We start from the raw sequence: 18,446 nt of genomic DNA, 5'->3' as shown, positions 1-18,446 counted from the left end.
GTTCCCACACCAGACTCAGGACATCGGGTCTGACGGCCCCTTAAAGTATCAGGTTCATCCTGTAAAACCCAGGATGAATGATTGCTGTAGCTCTACATCACTGTACATCATAATCAGTTAACACTATAAAGAGCTTATTGTGCTCTTCTGTACACTTGACATATATTAATCCACTAAATCCTCACACTGGGCCCATGAGGTAGGTATTATTATTTTTATTAATTTATTTATTAATTTATTTATTTTTGGCTGCGTTGAGTCTTCGTTGCTGCACGCTTTCTCTAGTTGCGTTGAGCGAGGGCTACTCTTCGTTGCGGTGCGCGGGCTTCTCATTGTGGTGGCTTCTCGTTGCAGAGCACGGGCTCTAGAGCGCAGGCTCAGTAGTTGTGGTGCATGGGCTTACTTGCTCCGAGGCATTGTAGGATCTTCCCGGACCAGGGCTCAAACCCATGTTCCCTGCACTGGCAGGCGGATTCTTAACCACTGCGCCACCAGGGGAGTCCCGAGGTAGGTATTATTATTATCCCTGTTTTACAGATGGGAAAACTGAGGCACACAAGAGGCTAATTACTTGCTCCAGATTACATAGTTAGTGAGAAGTAGCCAAACCAGTATTTGGACCCAGGCAGTCTGGCTCCCAAGGCTGAGCTTTTAGCCACTGTGCTTTGCCACCCAATAGACACTATATTTCCAAGTGGTAAAAAACTGTTATTATAAGTGAGGATAAAGACAGTGGTTCCCTGCTTGTTCAGATGGACCATGTATGTCAAGATAAACCTCAGCCCTGATTCCCTCCAGATAGTGTCCACGTACATCAAAACCTAACCTCAAACACCAGAACTTGCTATAGATCTTGTTTTTGACCTTGTAGTTTGCCTAGCAGCCGGAGATGAGATTTGCTAAAGCCCCCCAGCCCACCTGCTCCTGTACTTTGGCAGCTTTTGTAAATTGCTCATTGAAAGGCCTATTCTTCTTTCTGGGGGTGGCTAAGGTAGTAGACCCTTGAAGCTGCCGCGCCGTGTGTGGGAACATAGAAAATGTAGTAAGTCTTCCCGTGAACTCCAGTCAGAGCCCAGAAATGTCTCCTTTGAAGGTTTGTTGTTTTTTGTTTGTTTTACCCTTTTACCTCCTGTAAGCAGGGTTTCGGTTCTCAGATTTTGGTATCTCAGAATGATAACAATGGATTGTTTTAATGCGTGTGTATGTATTTCTCACATATATACATTGATAGCTCTATTCCATACCATTCCTTCAGAGAAAAAAATGAGACTGGAATTAATGGCCCTATTTTGCAGAAGGGAAAAATAAGGTCCAGAGAGATAAGTTCTTGCAGATGGGAAGAGACAAAGGGAGAAGCGAGTGAGTGCACTAGAGCAGAGAAACTTCTGACTTCATTTGCTAGTTCTTATAGGAACCAGTTAGCCAGCACCTAACTCCATCTCAGAGATGCAGGGGGGGGGCTGAGGGTGAGAGTTGTTGGTATTATGAGAGGAGGGCAGTTTGCGGGGCAGATTCGGAGCTGCAGGAGCACCCTCTCTGCTGGGGAACTAGGAAGAGCTACTGGGCGTTTAAGTGGTTTATTAAATGATGTAAAATTTAATCTTCACTGTCTGCCTTAAGAGCTAAAACCTGCTCAGAACAGTGCCTGGGTGGGACACATTCACACACCTCTTTATTAGACCACACACCACTTTCCAAACTTCAAAACTTATGGTGACCTTGTTAATCTTAGGGAAGGGCCAGCCTGAAATTAGGCTGTCTTTACTAAAAGAATGGTTGTGCTGATGCTTTGAAGAGCTGGGCATGGGGTGATCCCCCTGCCACTTTCCAAAGAAACTGTATCAGTGCTGTTCAGAGAGTGCAAAAAACAAGGCTCCAGCATCAGCCATGTGGGTGTTTCTCTGTGGCCAAGGCCAGGACCATGTGAGAGAGAGTCATGGAGACTCCATGCCCCAAAAGAGAGCAGCCCATATCCACTACCCTAACCCATCCTCTAGGTAGGAAAAGTCCTCAGTGTGCAGAAGTCCAGTCCTTTGTAAAACAAAAACTAATCCTAGTTGTTTTTGGCAACTCTCTCCTCTGTGGCTTTCCCCCAGTTCTTCTGGAAAAAGCAGGCAGCACCTTTGCCAACTAAAAGATTATATCAACCCAATTCCAGGTAGATCCGGAGATCTGGGAGTGGCGTGCCCAGCTGGTCCTGTCTGCCCGCCTCTGTTTCTCCTTGGCTCTCCCTCCTAATTTCCACCTCATATCAGCGTCTGTTCTCCTTTTTCTTTTTTTTCCTTCTGGCTTAGTAGCTCATTGGTTCATTGTTAAGTTTTTAAGGTCACTTAATTCAAACAAGTGTGGCAGGCATGGTGCTGGAGGAAAATGGATAGATACTTGTACGCTCTGGAGCTCACCTCTGGGACTGGCTGGCTGGCTGCTGTCCTCCCAGTGCCAGAAATGCACTTGCAAACCCAGCTGAGGAGAATCCTCAGGATGCGTCCTCACTGCTGGCTGTGTAATAGAGTCTCCTAGGGAATTAAATAAAAAATTCAAGCCTGGGGCTCACCCCCAGTGATTGTGACTAAATCGATCTGGGATAGGGTCCAGGCATTAGTGTTTTTCAGAAAGCTTCCCAGGTTTTAAAAGTCTAACGTGCAGCAGCCAGACGTGAGAACCACTGCATTAGCTTATCTGGTGAGAAAAGAGGAGAGAGAGAGAGAGAGAGAGAGTGAGTTAGGGGGGGTGTCCTAACAAAAAAAATCTGAGAGTGGGACATATTTTGGGGGGTCTCTCCCCATGAAGGAGCTGATGGGGACTGCCTCTACCCTCAGCTCTTCTCTAATTGCTTTTATGGAGGATCCAGCTTCGGACCTCCTCTGTGACAGTGACTAACAGTGTCTTTAATCAAGAACAAGGACATGAAGCAGAAGCGCCAGCACATTTAAGAACTGTGGTTGATGTTATTGTAATGAAGCCAAATGAATTTGGAACAAGGTTACCTTAAGTGGTTTTGTTCTTCTCCTGCTGATCCTGCAACTGGGGCTGTAGGCTGGGATTGCATCCCGCTGAAGTCCGGGAAAGTGAGTGTGCGCTTGTGTAATGAGCAAGTACGCGTGTGTCCGTTCTGTGTACAGTATGTTACGTGCACGTATGGGTGTGGACGTACCCATCAGTACTGGCATGGGGGTAGGTTTACAGCACCCAGAGGAGACAGCCTCTCCCCGGGCAGGAGTGCAATGCTGTTGACATCATCATTCTTGGAAATACTTTTTTTCAGGAAAAGCATCCTTTCAGGGTACTACTAGAGCCCACATTAAGTGCACCTGCCTCCCTTCCCCAGGATCACCGTGACCCTGGATGAGGGGCTGAGTGGGGGCTGACACCAGCTGGGCTGTGCCAGGCAAGCCGTGGGCCCTGGCTCTGGGCTGTGTTGCCAGGAGGAAGGAAGAAGGAGTCTTTTTATAATTTACTCAGAGCTGCTGGGTGAGCAGGCACAGCTCTACATACTCCCCTTTTCCCTGCAAAAATTCTCTCAAAGGAACAGTGGGAGGGATTTAAATAAAGCAAAGTACTGGAGTTTTGGCTACCACTAATCCTATATCCTGGCCCTCTCAACTTTCCTGCTTTCTTAGCAGACGGAGGTTGCCAGACTTTTTCACATGAGCCCACGTATGATATGGGCTGTATCCCACCCAGCGCTAGTTTAGAAGGAAATTCTGTGAATTTACAATTCATATCATTTTAAAATAATCTTTTTATTACAAGACTATTATACTTATTTATAGAATGTTTGGAGAATACAGAGAAAAGGGCAAAGAGAAAAAATTCATTGTTCTACCACCCAAACAAACCTGATCTTAATATCTGGGTGAATTTCTCTCCTGCCCTTTAATTCATAGGATTCAAAAGAAAACAACGTAAATGTAGTCATTCATACATGACAATTTTTGTATCCTGCCTTTTTTCCTTAACATTGCATTATAAGCATTTTTGCCTATTCCTACATTCTCTTCCCGAACATTACATTATATTTAGTAGCTGCACAATATTCTGCCAAGAAGGTAGGTTATGGTTTAAAATCGCCTTCTGGATTTCTTTCTGTATTCACCTGGGGGAGGGAGAGGAAGGAAAGATGGCCAGGAAGAGCTTTTTCTGTTCAGGATTTCAAGAAAGCATCTCCAGGTCTGGCTTGACACTTGGTTATCTTTCTGTGTGCCCTTCTAATCCTGACCTTCAAGCCAGCATAAAAGAACCTAGCCCCTTAGTAGGAGCTGGCAGCTCTGCCTCCAGCAGAGCAGAGGCCCTTTATTTTGAAATGAAAATGACTCTTCTATCCACGGAGGGAGACTGGAGTTAAAATCTAACCATTGTAACTGCAGGACAGAAAATCCTTAAGCCTGCTTCTTCAAACGTAGCACCTAGAAATGGTACTGATTACAGAGTACTTGTCGGTAAGAGGGAAGAGTTATGAAGGGATAACTTTGCTTGGTAGTAGCTGCCTTGCCGCTGTCAAGGCACACGTTTTCCACTTGGAATTATGTATGAACTAGTGTGGCAGATTATTAGGCTGCCTTGAGGAGGAGGCCCTGTGTAGTCAGCTGGGGGGCATAACCAGCTACTCTTTGGGGGCCAATTTAAATTCACCTTCATTACCTTCAAGAGGTTTTGATTGTGGTCAGCCCAGAGGAAGTGGATGGGATGAAGCCTGGAGGGACTGGGGGAGACCTGGTGGCTTGGCTGCCATCCCCCATTCTGCTTGGCTTCGCTAGAGGCTGTGGGCTGGATGCCAGGGTGGAGCACTAAAGTGTGAGGTCAGAGGGGGAGGGGGCAGCCTGTGGAGCGAGACCATCCCTCCGCCCCTCCCCCACCCAGTCATTCACTAGGCTACCAGCAGAGCAAAGCAACTCCTGGTTACTGGCTGGCAGGGTTGTCCCGCAGCTTCAAGCACGAGTGATGACAAGAGGGATCGAATGGCAGGCTTCTATTGGCACAAAGGTATTTGGGTATTTCATGGGTTTGGATTTGAAAATTAGTTGAAAGGTGAAATATGTGTTTGTGGTACTGTCAGCTCCAGTCATCTCAAAACCTCCAGAGCTTTGAGAATGGCCCCCTCCACCCTCCGAACTGTAGAAGTCTCTTTTCCTTGATTATTCCTCCACCTGTACTCTCGCTTGTGCCCAAGATAGTTGGCACTGCCTGCCCTCACCTCCACTTCCTGAGGGCAGCACCAACAATTCTCACAGCTGCCCTTTCTCACCCCTTTTTTGTGGTTTATCTGCCTCCTAACAGGTCTCCTACCCCATTCCTAGTCCTTACCCCAAAACACCACTGGCTCAGCCATCCCCAAACAATACTTACAGCCTCTTACTACCTTGCTCTGACAACTTCAATATTCTCTGTTACCTACTGGATAAAATCCAAACTCCTTATTCAGTCATCCAAGGCCTTCCAGAATCCATCCCTAGCTTCCTTCTTCTCTGCAGCTAGACTTTATCAGGCACTTTCTACAGAGCAGGCACCGTTGCAACTTCTTCAGTGTAAATTTCTTGTTTCATCCAGACCTCTCTTTTGCTGGCCTTCAAACACACCTCACCCATTCCTCTACCTACTCTTGTTCGTAAGCTTTGTTTCCTGTCTAGAATGCTCTTGTCTCTCTACACAGTCAGCTCAAGTCCTCCATGAAACTGCCCAGCCCATACCAGCTCACAGAGATCTCTTTCCCAAAATCTTCAAACTCTTGCAGTTGGATTCTCTCATCAACATTATAAACTTTCTTGTACGGTGACTTAATTTTTCAAGTGTATTTTTCTTCAAAACGGATAACCATCTAGATGGCAGGGACCAGCCTGAGACTTTGCAGTGCCAAAGCATCCTTCTCTGCTCGGATCAGGTCTTCAGTGTTTAGTAAATGAATGTTGAAATGCCGCATGAATCTTCTGCTACAGAGCTGAATAGGAGGCTTACCCTCTGGAACCTGTGTAAAAGCCAATTCAGCAACCTCTGAATTCACATTTTTAAGTAATTGGGTATGGAATTAGTCCTATTTCTGAATCCCCAGTGGTAAGCAGAGATAAACGTGAGCTTTATTGTATCAGACCCTTAAGGATTCCCCTACCCATCTCCCCCTGAAGAGATGAATGCAAATAGGTCACGGCAAAGTGGATGTTAATTACAGGCAAATCCTGCCGGGCCACAAAGGTAAAGACTCTCCAAGCTGCCTGATAACACCAGGTTGCTGGCCCTGCAGACCAGAAAAAGATAATTTGCTCCCCGGGGGAAGCCATTTAGGGGGCCAAGGCAATTGATATGGGCAGAGTGTTTACTGTTCTCATAATGTTGCATCTGGACCTGCCTTTCATTTCGGAGGTTTTAACTGACTAGTGAGGTTGTGCTGTACCAGCGCAACCCTGGAACCAGCTGCGTGAGACAGGCACTAAGCCTGTGGGACAAATTTGGAGCCTTAGAAATTAACTAGGCATGAGATGATCCTGGAGCAGCCCCAGGAAACTTGCACCCAAGATGTCATGTTGCTGTGTTGCTGAGGGCAGACGGGACCTTTCCAAACTGGCTGCTCCGTTCCTAAAGAGTCTAAACAGGTCACTTGCAAGTAGCCAGTTGGTTGGATCTGACTCACAGACACATTTGGCCTGGCCTGTGGAGTGTTTTTTAACGTTTGAATTAGTAGCTAACACTTTAATATGAGGAGATTTCACGTAAAAATCTGGATCTCTGGCTTCTCAACAACAGAGCACCTGGCCACGCTGGGCCCTCCCTCTCAAAGGGACATCTCCTTTAAATGGGACCTTGGCTCCCCACCAGGCCGATGCACTCATCTTTGTTGCCGCCCAGCCCCTGCTTGTTTCCCCTGTTCTAAAATTTTGCAGATGGCAAATTTGGGTGGGAGGTAGAATCAGATAGCTCCTCCAGTCTCTGGCAACTCCAGGCTCTGTGATGCTCCTGGATGTAGAGGCGGTGGCCTAGAGCTCAAGGAGTCCGTAATGCAATTGAGACAAGGCATTTTTCCTGAACACTGATCTCTGAACTTCCTGTCACCAAGTGTCACATCCTAGAGGGATAGGCATGTAGAATCCATAGCATCAGCAAGCAGATGCCATTCTCTGGTTGAAGTTGGCTGCAGTTAACCTTTACTGAGCACTTACTGTCAGTCAGTCGCTTCAGTCCTTGTGACATCCATGTCAGGTAGATACTCAATCCCATTTCTGGGATGAAGACACTGAGGTTAGTGCCACATGGCTAGGGGCAGAACTGACTCCAGAGTCGTCCTCTTAACCAAGGGCTTCTCTCTCCACCTGTGCCTTGTTTGCTCTTAATAGGGCCCATCTGAGGTTCAAAACACATTCCCATCGCGAATACTAGTTTTAAAAAGCACACGTTTAAACCATGTAGCATATTAGTGATGATTTTCTCAAGCAAAAGCCAGAAGTGATTTGGTTTATGTAACACAAGATGCGGGGCGGGTGGGGGGGGGCAGTGGAGGAGGTGTGCCAGGGGTCTGCTTGCCTGGGCGACTGAGGGGTGAGCTCTGTGGCCCAGAGTGAGTCAGGGTGAGCCCCTAAGACTTCTGAGAGGAGCAGCTTACAGATTGCAACTCAGGTTCCTATAAATTTGTTGCAGCTTGGAAAAAGTGATGGAAATTGTCCCAGGTGTATCTGGAAGATATGTAAATTCATTTTTTATTAGTCTTCAATTATAATACCTCCAAGATTTTCTGAGATTTAGAAACCCAGCGTGTTCAGCTCGTTCTGAACTAACTTCCTCTGCTAAGAACTCCCCACCTCCCCCCAACCCCATGCGACCTCACCTCACCCAAGTCTAGCACCAGCTTTTGGGAGCTTGGAAGCCTCTGGCGATGAGATCAGTTGGGAATTTAGGAGGTCATGGATGTCGGAAATAAAGGTGTAAAAAGGAGAGGAGAGTTGGTTTTGGCTTTAGGACACTGGAACTTACAAGGTTCTTGCAAAACCATTGCAGCTTTTGAAAAAGCGTTAAAGTCATCAGCGCCCCACTGCGGGATTGAAAGCTAAGCTTGTCACAATTTCACAATTGGTAACACCTTTGACCAGTCTTTTTGTATTTAACAAGTATTCTCTCCTGCGCCTTTTTTTTTTTTTTTTTTTTTTTGCCGGCAGGAAGGTTCTGGGGTCTGGGCTTTAGGGACTACCCTATACAGCGCACAGTCCCTCCGCGTGCTGCAGTCGAGGGATTTCTATCCGCTCCCCCGCTTTGCAGAGGAGGGGGCAACTGAGAGTCATAATTTTGGAAGCCCTTATGGGTTATACTGAAGTTAACTACGCTTCAGGTTCTAGGTTGAGCACAATGACCACCTCCCCCTGGGCAGTTGGTCCCGGAACGAGAGCGGCGGAGGGGGAACCCATTTTCGGAGGGTGCGGAGATTCTTGAGTCTTTGCGAACTGGAGTAGCCGCGTGCACTCGAGAGCCTGCGTCCAACCGCGCGCCGGCCGCGTGGGGCTACCTCTGGCCGAGCCGGGAAGGAGGTGCTACCTCGCGGCCCTCGGGGGAGCCCTCCCACTCTTCCCAACTTTCCCGGCCCCAGGGCCGGAGGAGGGCGCCTCTCCCGGCGGGGACGCGCTAGGTACTTAAAGGCGGCTCGGCGGGGCCGAAGCTCTTCAGTCGGAGCGCGCGGTGGCGGCGGCGCACGGTGGAGCGAGGCGCGGCGGCGAGGAGCGGGAGGAGGGGCATGGAGCAGCCGCGGGCCTGCTAAGCACCGGAGCGCGGGCAGCCGGCGGCACGGTGAGCGCAGGCCCGGCCGGCCGGCCGGCTGCCTCGGAGGGGCGGGCCGCGCGGGGTACCCGGGCGCGCCGGGCTCCAGGGGTGCCTCTTGCTGAGCCCCGCGGACCCCGCCGGCTCCCGGGGCCGTGCGGGCGCGGCGTCCAGCGCCGGGAGGCGGGCTGAGGGCTGCGGCATCTCCAAGCTTCCCGGCTCCCGTTCCTGCAGCCCCCTCCCCGCTGACCCCTCCTCCCTTTCTTCCTCCATCCTCTCCTTCTCCAGCCTCTCCTCCCTTCCTCCCTTGTGGCTCCTGGTTTGTGAATGGCTTGGGAGGCGGGCGACGGTGAGGGGCATGAGGCTGGCTGGAGTCTCTCCCTGCCCCAGGCCCGCCCAGGGGTTCGCACCTGTCCAGGCACCAAGATGCTTGGCGCCCGGGTTTTTGCGGGTCAGCCGGGCCACGGCCGCACGTACTCGCGGCCTGGGCTCCCCTTCCCTTGCGGGCTCGGAGGGGCCGGGAGGGCGGCCGGGCGCAAAGGAAAGAGCCCCTACCCCGCGCGCAAGTTTCCACCCCGACGCGTGTGGGCCCCGCAGCAGGGCGCACCTGTCAGCTGGAGAGGCTGCAGACTGGGCAGCCCCGCAAAGTGTCGGGAGTAGATTGGCGGCGTGCATCCTTGTCTGGGGTTTTCCTCTTTCCGTCATCTCTGGGGGTGGGGGGAGGGCTTAGGGAGCGCCCCCAACCTCTTGCCCTTGAAGCCGGGTGCGCGTTAGCCTACCGGGGCCGAGCTCTCGTTGATCCCTTCCGAGCGAAGGGTATGGGGGGCAAGAGGCTCCCTCCGCCGGCTTGGGGGTGACACGGCCCCCTGTCTGGGCAGGGCCACCTGAGGCAGAGCCCCGCACCAGCGCCTGATTGCACGTGGGGTCTCCAGCTGCGGGACCTTCTTGGGTCCTCTGTGGCGTAGGGGTGCCGAGGTAATGTCTCCACTTCCTGAGCAGGGGAGGAGGGTGTCCCGCCTGGGAAAGGAGGGGGCCGGCGACACCGGGGACGCCGTCTTTGTCTGCAGGCACACTTTGCCAAGGTAGCTGGGGCCCCCGAGGAGATGAGTGAGGCCTGGGTCGACTGATTCCTTGGGTTTTCCGTTCCTTCCAGGCTGGGTCGTGGGAAACCCGCACGTGGGTGTGGCCGGCACCGCCTTCGCCAGAAGGCGAGGCTCTGGCGTGGGCGAGAAGCCTGGCCAGTGTCTTCCCGGCTGCGTTAACCTGGTGGGCACCGCCTCCGGCACTGCACCGAGGCGGGGCGCCAGCGCCTGGCAGGTCGCTGGGTCGGCCTCGGCGCCCCCTGCCCTTTCCCAGAGCGCAGGCGGGCAGTAGTGCCCGCAGCGCCCCCATGGCATGCGAGCTCTAGAGGGGGCGGGGGCGCTCCTGGGCGGTGGATGCAGGGCCTAGGGACCCCTGGGCCGCAAGCGCGTGCGACGGCCGCGGGCTGGGGGGGGGGGGGGCGGGGGAGAGAAGGAAGGACGGGAGTCCTGCAGAGGAAGTACGCGGCAGGCTCCCCGGGATGGCGGGGCAGAGCGCCCGGAGGCCGCGCTTCCCGGAGAGGCGAGGCTGCCAACAGTACTTTCCGGACCGAAGCTGCTGGAATGCTGAGGCCTGAGTCTCCGGCTTATTGAGGCACTAACTGCGTGTTCCTCACCCCTCCTATGTGAGAGGTGGCAGGGGAACAGACCCCCGGCAAGAAAGTGTGTTTGTGTTGAGGTGGGGGTCAGGAGTTGGGTTTAGTGAGACGTAGACTTGGAGCAAGCTTGGAAGTGAGACCTCATTGTCTGTAAAGGGTGGGTGGTGGTGGTGGTGGAGGAAACAGGATTCTCCAGATCAGGCAGGTGGCAAGGAGGGGAGATCGGGAGAAGGCCTCAGAATGGAGGGCAGGGAGCTGGCCTCATCAGCCGTCTCCCATCCGCATCCACCTCCCGACTTGGGTAATCTTTCAGGGCTACTAATCAGTAAAATGATTTACCTGAGACCTATGGAGCAAGAAACCATTGGAATCCCTCCTGAGGGGGATGCTAAGTCCCAGAGAATTTGGGCAAGGTCAGGCAGCCAGGAGGTAGTAGAGCTGTCTCAAGCACAAGACTTCTGGTTCCGAGTGCTAGGCTCTTTTCATTAAAAAAGCTATTTCCAATTGGGCAGATGCTAGAAGCCCTGACTTGGTTGCAAACAAAACCTGGCAGCATTTCCAGGAGTGGTGCGGCAGGGGGACGTGGACAGAGATTCTATGTGGGCGCTAGGACCAAGTAGATGGGGTTTCCCAGGCAGCCACCCCTCCCAGGCTGCTGCAGTGGTGGCTGCAGTTCCCTCTGGTGCCCCAGTGCTGGGCTTCCAGGACGGCCGTCCACACCCCAGCGCTCATTTCCTCTTCTCAACCTTGTCTGCTTTTCCTGATTGCTTTCCCTTTCTTCCCTGCCTCTCAAATGAGAAAAAGATGAGAAAGCAGAGAACATAGGGAAAGTTTCTCTTACCAATTTAGCTGTTTTGAGAAAGGGAAGCTGTTTCCTTCTTTTTTTCCTCTGGCATCTCTTTGTTTCCTATCTTTTCCTTCCCCACTTTCTTCATGGGCCTCATTGGTGTAATCCCCTAGTGGGTATAGGCCAGGTAGAGGCTGCCTACCTGCCCCTGCCCCCCCACCCGCCGCATCCTTCTTCCTGGCCCCTCAGGTGCTCAGAGCTTCCTCTGGCCTCAGGCTCACCCCTACTGAAGCTTGCCTATGAGAGCTTTGGGTCAGGCAGATCCCAGTTCTGCCACCAGCTAGGTATCACACAGCTCTCTCTGGCTTTGGTTTGTCTAACAATAATAAATGCTACTTTAAGTGCTTTACATATGTAACCCATTTAATCCTTAAAGATGCTAGGAAGTTAGTGCTGCAGCCCACATTTTACAGATGAATTAACTAAGGGGTAGAACACAGTCACACAGATAGTGTCAGAGCTGGGATTTGAACACCAGTAGTCTGGCTTCTGAGTCTACAGTCTTAGTCATGCTCAATAAATGGTAATTGTTTTTATTAGTGGGTCATTTTCCCGGTTCTGGGCCAGGCCCAGAGAAAATGCCCCCACTGCCATTGACCAGGGATGCTGCCTCCGCCTGACCCACATCTCCCACCTTCTCCCACCAGATGCCGGTGCAGCTGACAACAGCCCTTCGTGTGGTGGGCACCAGCCTGTTTGCCCTGGCAGTGCTGGGTGGCATCCTGGCAGCTTATGTGACAGGCTACCAGTTCATCCACACAGAAAAACACTACCTGTCCTTCGGGCTGTACGGTGCCATCCTGGGTCTGCACCTGCTCATCCAGAGCCTGTTTGCCTTCCTGGAGCACCGGCGCATGCGGCGGGCAGGCCGGCCACTGAAGCTGCCCTCCCCGCTGCGGCGCTCTGTGGCGCTCTGCATCGCTGCATACCAGGAGGACCCCGACTACTTGCGCAAGTGCCTGCGCTCAGCCCAGCGCATCGCCTTCCCCGACCTCAAGGTGGTCATGGTGGTGGATGGCAATCGCCAGGAGGATGCCTACATGCTGGACATCTTCCATGAGGTGCTAGGTGGCACCGAGCAAGCCGGCTTCTTTGTGTGGCGCAGCAACTTCCATGAGGCGGGTGAGGGTGAGACGGAGGCCAGCCTTCAGGAGGGCATGGACCGCGTGCGCAACGTGGTGCAGGCCAGCACCTTCTCATGCATCATGCAGAAGTGGGGAGGCAAGCGAGAGGTCATGTACACGGCCTTCAAGGCTCTTGGTGATTCAGTGGACTACATCCAGGTAAGCGTGCCTCCCTAGGTGTATGTGGACATGTGGATGTGTCCAGCCAGGCAGGCATACTCTCCTGGGGACTTTTAGGTCCAGTCTAGGTCCTTTGTGTTGTGCACATTCCTCCTCTGCACTTAAGAAGGCAGTAGGCACCATGGTTCTCAACAGCAGTCCTGGGGTTAAAAAGACCTGGGAGGGAATCCTGGTTCTGCTGTTACTTAGCTCTGTGACTCTGGGCAGTTCTATGGATTGGTAGCCCAATAATAGCAAACAGGTGTAAAGTGTATAGCATTTACTTATACCAGACACTGTTGTAGGCACTTCATACATTTTAGTTCTTTTAATCCTTGTAATACTCCTAGGAGATAGGTACTATTATTATTTCCACTTACAGAAACTGAGCCTGAAGCACAGAGAGGCTAAGTAACTTGCCTAATGTCACATGGCAGTAAGGTGCAGAGCCAGGATTTGAGCCTCGGCAGTCTGCCCTTGTCCGCTGTACGATACTGCCTCGATACTGGCAACGTGGGGATGAGCCTCTTCATAAAGAAGTGTGGGGAAGAGCAAAAAAAAAATCATGCTGCCAAGCACTCAAATAGTTTTAGTTATGGGCTAAAAAGTCCAACTCTTTCCGGTGTCAAGTTCTTATCTGTGAGGTGGAGGGACACGTGCAAATCATCCCCCACCCCGATTCTGCAGCCGTCTTGGCAGGGCCAGGACCCTGAACAGACCCTGCCTAGCTTCCAGCCAAAGCAGGCATTGACACCAGCCTGGAAATTTTATTATGCTGACAAGGTTAACATTGCTCCAATTTTCTTTTCCTTTTTTAAATTAATTTTATTTTTGGCAATGTTGGGTCTTCATTGTGGTGCATGGGCTTCTCATTGTGGTGGCTTCTCTTGTTGAGCAGCGTGGGCTGTAGGCATGCGGGCTTCAGTAGTTGTGGCACTCAGGCTCAGTAGTTGTGGCTCGTGGTCTCTAGAGCACAGGCTCAGTAGTTGTGGCACACGGGCTTAGTTGCTCCGCGGCATGTGGGATCTTCCCAGACCAGGGCTCGAACCCACGTCCCCTGCATTGGCAGGTGGACTCTTAACCACTGCACCACCAGGGAAGTCCCCTGCTCCAATTTTCAAATAACAGAACCTAGAGAAAACTGATGAAAGGTCATGCATTTCAGTACCAAGTAGAAACTGACACCCAGGACCCCAGGTTTCTGGTCCAGCATCCACTGTCCACTCCTCTGTTCCTGCCCTTCTCTGTCGTCTGAATGGATAGTGGCTGCTGCGGCAGCCCACCTACGTGCCAGCAGTCTTGCTGACAGCATGTTGCATACTCCAATATTCAAATTTTCTTTACTGTACCCACCTAAAATTAGCTTGCCACAGATTTTTTGTTTTTGGCTGTTTAGAAAGTTGCAGTGAGAGTTAGCATATTTGTCTTTTTCTGTCTTCTTAGGCCCAAGGACCTCCTCAGCCTTGGAGAGGGAGGGATATGAGACAGTTCTTGATTCTGCAGTTCACCTAGGGTCAAGGGGTCTTTGAGACTTGCCTGGGGACTCAGAAGATTTAGAAAAAGCCCTTGAGGCCTCCTGGCATGTGCTAAAGCAGTCGTGACTCTGTCATCTACTCCCTTGAAGCACAGGATCCCCCCAAACCTGCTCTACCACACCTCTTCCTTTCCTCTGTGCTCTGGTGGATCAGCAGATAGGCTCATGCACCTGAGCCAGCCTTTCTCTTGAAGGCTCTGGGCTCACTACTTGGGGCAGCCCTGGGCGCCAGTCATTAAACACTCTGGGTTTCTGCCTGTCTTCATGAGCCCTGCTGAAGGTGTCTTTCCCTCTTCGGGAGATAACCCTGCTCCAGCCAGTGGGGAAACTCAGGCAGCCAAGAGCTCTAACTTTCCTAACCTTGCTCAGCTGGAAAGACCTCCCTGGGGTGAGGGAAGCCAAGCAGTGTGAGGAATGAGGTAGGGTCATGGCAGGAAGTAGTCTTGAGACCAGCAGCCCTGGGAAGCTTGGCCTGTAAGCTGAGGGGGCTCTGGAAGTGGCCTGAGGCTCCCTGGGGCCTTCCCAGTCTGGGCCAGGATTGTAAGGATGTGTCATTGTGCAGGTAGGAGGGAGTGGCTGTGATGACTCTGCCTGGTTCCCCCTCTGCTTTCTGCTGCTTGTCTATGGCCACTGAGTCTTCCAACGTGGAGAGAGAAAGCATAGGGTTGGAGTGTAGAGGGTGGCCCCCTTCCTGAAGGCTAATAGGTCCTCAGCAACTTTAGTAAAAGGATTTTAGGCTTTTGCAGAACAGGGTTTGGGCTTATCTGTGGATACTGTTCTTTGCTCTCTCAGGGGTCAGGAAACCAATTCCTCTACTCTGGTTATCTGGGCTTTTTGTATCATCTCAATTTTCTAGAAAACAAAGAAGGAGTCAGCCACCAGAGTAAGTGTTCGTAGCCCAGGTTCAACTAATAAAAATAACAGGCCACCTGTTAGAAATAAACCAGGAGTCTCCCTAGGAAAGGCGGGCAGGTGGGCAGGATTTGATCCAGGTCCTGATTGGAGGTAGCTGGTGCCAGCTTCCAGGCCCATCCAGAGTAGAATCTACGTGAGAGCAGCCCGTGGCCATGCCATGCCCCGATCTGGGAGACTTGGCCAACAGAACACAAAAGGCCTGGAAGCCTCATTAGAGGTCCTGTGACTGGGCTAAATACATCCTCCACTTAGGCTGGTTGTCTAAGAGGCCAGAGGCTGAAACAGGGAAGACCCTGTTCTTAATAATCCTATGAGCAAGCTTTGGGCAGTAGCCTCTGGCAGGAGCCATTTCTTGGCCTTCTGAGAAATGTCTGCTGGCCCTGGTCTAGCCACAATGCTTGTCATCTGATTTCAATGACTTTTTGAAGAGAAATACTATTTTGAAGAGAAATACTATTTTGAGAAATATTTTAAGACCACTTCTGAGGAGTCTGGCTCTGTAAGGGGCTAAAGATTTCTCCACTGCTAAGCACTTCTCCCTTTCTGGGCCCAGCACGGAAAGTCTCCTGGAGATCTCTCGGTCTAGTGGCTATCAAGCCTGGTACCTGAACTCGTTTTCTTACTTTCCTTTGTTATTCATTTCACCCTTTCTATTTGGCATAGACTTCTCTGCTAGTAGCTTGAAGTGTATCATGTGAAAGGTGTGTGTGCGTGTGTGTGTGTGTGTGTGTGTGTGTGTGTGTGTGTACACCTGAGGTCGAAATGGACTGATAGTGCATTCCTTCTGCAGGTGTGTGACTCTGACACTGTGCTGGATCCAGCCTGCACAATTGAAATGCTTCGAGTCCTGGAGGAGGACCCCCAAGTAGGAGGAGTCGGGGGAGATGTCCAAGTAAGAAGTAACCAAGGATTCCTGGGGGGGGGGGTCTGGATTCTTTCTGCTTCTTAATCTAATTGGATATGCTTAGGAATGGACATCTTGACTTCCTAGTGTTTTGGAGGGGTGTTTCCTCTTTGACAGTTTTCAATGGTATCAAAGGGCTCATCTGCTACCCAACCCCTTTCCTGTTCTTTTAAGTGGGGAGAAATTACTTAACAGGTATATAGAGAGCCTATGCTGCTGGGAGGGGCACAGTGTTCTGAGGCCATCCATCCTGGAGGGGGCTTCCTTTTTGGCCAGTGGTGCACCAAGCAACTCCAAAGTTAGACCCCTGAGAAACCCTTGCTCTTAGGGACGTTGCACTGAAGAGCTCCGGGCAGTATGGTACAAATAAAGGGTCATATCTTCTTCCAAGGGTACTGCTGGCAACATACCGTGTCTTCCCAAGAAGCTTTCCAACTGCAGAAAGGGTCAGGATGGGTGGCTGGGGTGTGTGCTTCTTTCTCAAGCCTTTCTCTTGGCCACCACCACAGGCTGCCTCCTGAGATTGAAGGTGGCTTTAACTGCTAGAGCAACTTCATTGGGACAGTCGGTGCAGATGACACGGAGGAGAGGTGGGGCTGGTGCCCGGGAGAGTGACTGGGTGTGGTCGCTTCCTCTGAGCCTCTGGTTTCCCAGCTCTGGCTGGGCGAGGACTCACGGCCAGGAACTGGAGCAATGGGCTCCAGCACTTGGGGTGTAGGGAGGCCTCATGGTCTCTGGTGTCTGTCTCCTGGGGCTCATGTCCTCAGGCAAGGAGGCCCAGCATCTCTGGTTCCCTTGCAGATCCTCAACAAATACGATTCATGGATCTCCTTCCTGAGCAGTGTGCGGTACTGGATGGCCTTCAATGTGGAGCGGGCTTGCCAGTCCTACTTTGGCTGTGTGCAGTGCATTAGCGGGCCCTTGGGCATGTACCGTAACAGCCTCCTTCAGCAATTCTTGGAGGACTGGTACCATCAGAAGTTCCTAGGCAGCAAGTGCAGCTTTGGGGATGACCGGCACCTCACCAACCGAGTCCTGAGTCTCGGCTACAGGACTAAGTATACAGCTCGCTCTAAATGCCTCACAGAGACCCCCACCAAGTACCTCCGGTGGCTTAACCAGCAGACCCGCTGGAGCAAGTCTTACTTCCGCGAGTGGCTCTACAACTCTCTGTGGTTCCACAAGCACCACCTCTGGATGACCTACGAATCAGTGGTCACGGGTTTCTTCCCCTTCTTCCTTATCGCCACAGTCATACAGCTTTTCTACCGTGGCCGCATCTGGAACATTCTTCTCTTCCTGCTGACAGTGCAGCTGGTGGGCATTATCAAGGCTACATACGCCTGCTTCCTTCGGGGCAATGCAGAGATGATCTTCATGTCACTATACTCCCTTCTCTATATGTCCAGCCTCCTGCCAGCCAAGATCTTTGCCATTGCTACCATCAACAAGTCTGGCTGGGGCACCTCTGGCCGAAAAACCATTGTGGTGAACTTCATTGGCCTCATCCCTGTGTCCATCTGGGTGGCAGTCCTCCTTGGGGGGCTGGCCTACACAGCTTACTGCCAGGATCTGTTCAGTGAGACGGAGCTAGCCTTCCTTGTCTCTGGGGCCATCCTGTACGGCTGCTACTGGGTGGCCCTCCTCATGTTGTATCTGGCCATCATTGCCCGGCGATGCGGGAAGAAGCCAGAGCAGTATAGCTTAGCTTTTGCTGAGGTGTGACGTAGCCCTCAAGCAGAGCGGGAAAAGTGCAATGGGTAAGGGAGGGAAGGGGAATAGAGAAGATGGGGTGGGAGGGAGGAGGGAGTGCTGTTTTAGTTTTTTAATGGTCCAAAGGACAAATGTGAAGTGCAAAGAATGGTGACTGTAGTACGGCCTGGGCCAGCTCTGCTTAGAGGAGGCAAGTCCAGCTCAGGGTGACGGAGGAGGCATGTATGTTTTCAGGCCGCCTGTCTGCTCGCCTCTGTGCACACAGTGGCCTCTGGGCAACATTCCACTTCCTCCCCTGAGATCCAGAGGGAACTCAGAAGTGTGCTAAACCAAACAATAAGTTCCATTTAGTGGCAGCTTCTGACGGGTGAGTAAGCAAGGAGGGCCCGTGGGAAGCGGTTCTCTTAGCCCACCTGAACAAAATCAGAGGTGGTGGGAGAATTTCTGAGAGATCTGGGCCAGCTAGTAATGTGTCCCTGCCTCTTTCTAGTTATCAATGCAATAAGATTGTGCCTGAAATACAAAGCCCAGAAGCCTGATCTTTGGGCATCAGAAAACAGGGTCCAGGAATGGTGCTTCCTTATGTGAAGTACTGCATTCCACATCTCAACATCCCAAGGATGAGCCAGACTAGCAGGGAGTTAGCACTGGACTGGTTTTAAGTGTGAAGTGTGCGTATATATATGTTAAAAAGGAAAGTTTGCCAGGAGGAACAAACGGTGGTGGTGGTGCTAAAGGCCATAGCTCAAGGCTCTATGGAGGCCTTGAGCTGAATGTATTCTACCTGGAAATTGCCCACATATCTAGATTGTCTTGTCTGTGATCTCTGCTGAGGAGGTAAA

The 18,446-nt window shown here is 51.7% G+C and overlaps 1 protein-coding gene across 2 annotated transcripts; it reads left to right on the top strand.

Annotated features, from left to right (window-relative positions):
* Positions 1-8,536: 8,536 nt before the first annotated feature.
* On the top strand, positions 8,537-17,616 carry HAS3 (hyaluronan synthase 3; the record flags this gene model as incomplete). 2 transcript variants are annotated; one of them, XM_079907707.1, is made up of 4 exons in its annotated part: positions 8,537-8,602; positions 11,903-12,538; positions 15,778-15,879; positions 16,693-17,616. In XM_079907707.1, exons 2-4 carry the CDS (start codon positions 11,903-11,905, stop codon positions 17,614-17,616), a joined length of 1,662 nt encoding a protein of 553 aa, XP_079763833.1. In that variant the 5' UTR covers positions 8,537-8,602. The 2 variants fall into 2 exon arrangements, with proteins under 2 accessions (XP_079763833.1, XP_079763834.1); XM_079907708.1 differs by lacking the exon at positions 8,537-8,602 and adding an exon at positions 8,642-8,760.
* Positions 17,617-18,446: the final 830 nt, after the last annotated feature.

This window comes from Stenella coeruleoalba (assembly GCF_951394435.1).
Source record: "Stenella coeruleoalba genome assembly, chromosome: 20".
In the NCBI taxonomy this organism is placed as follows: Eukaryota; Metazoa; Chordata; class Mammalia; order Artiodactyla; family Delphinidae; genus Stenella; species Stenella coeruleoalba.
Note: the sequence above shows the minus strand (reverse complement) of the source record. Positions and strands in the feature narration are given on the sequence as shown.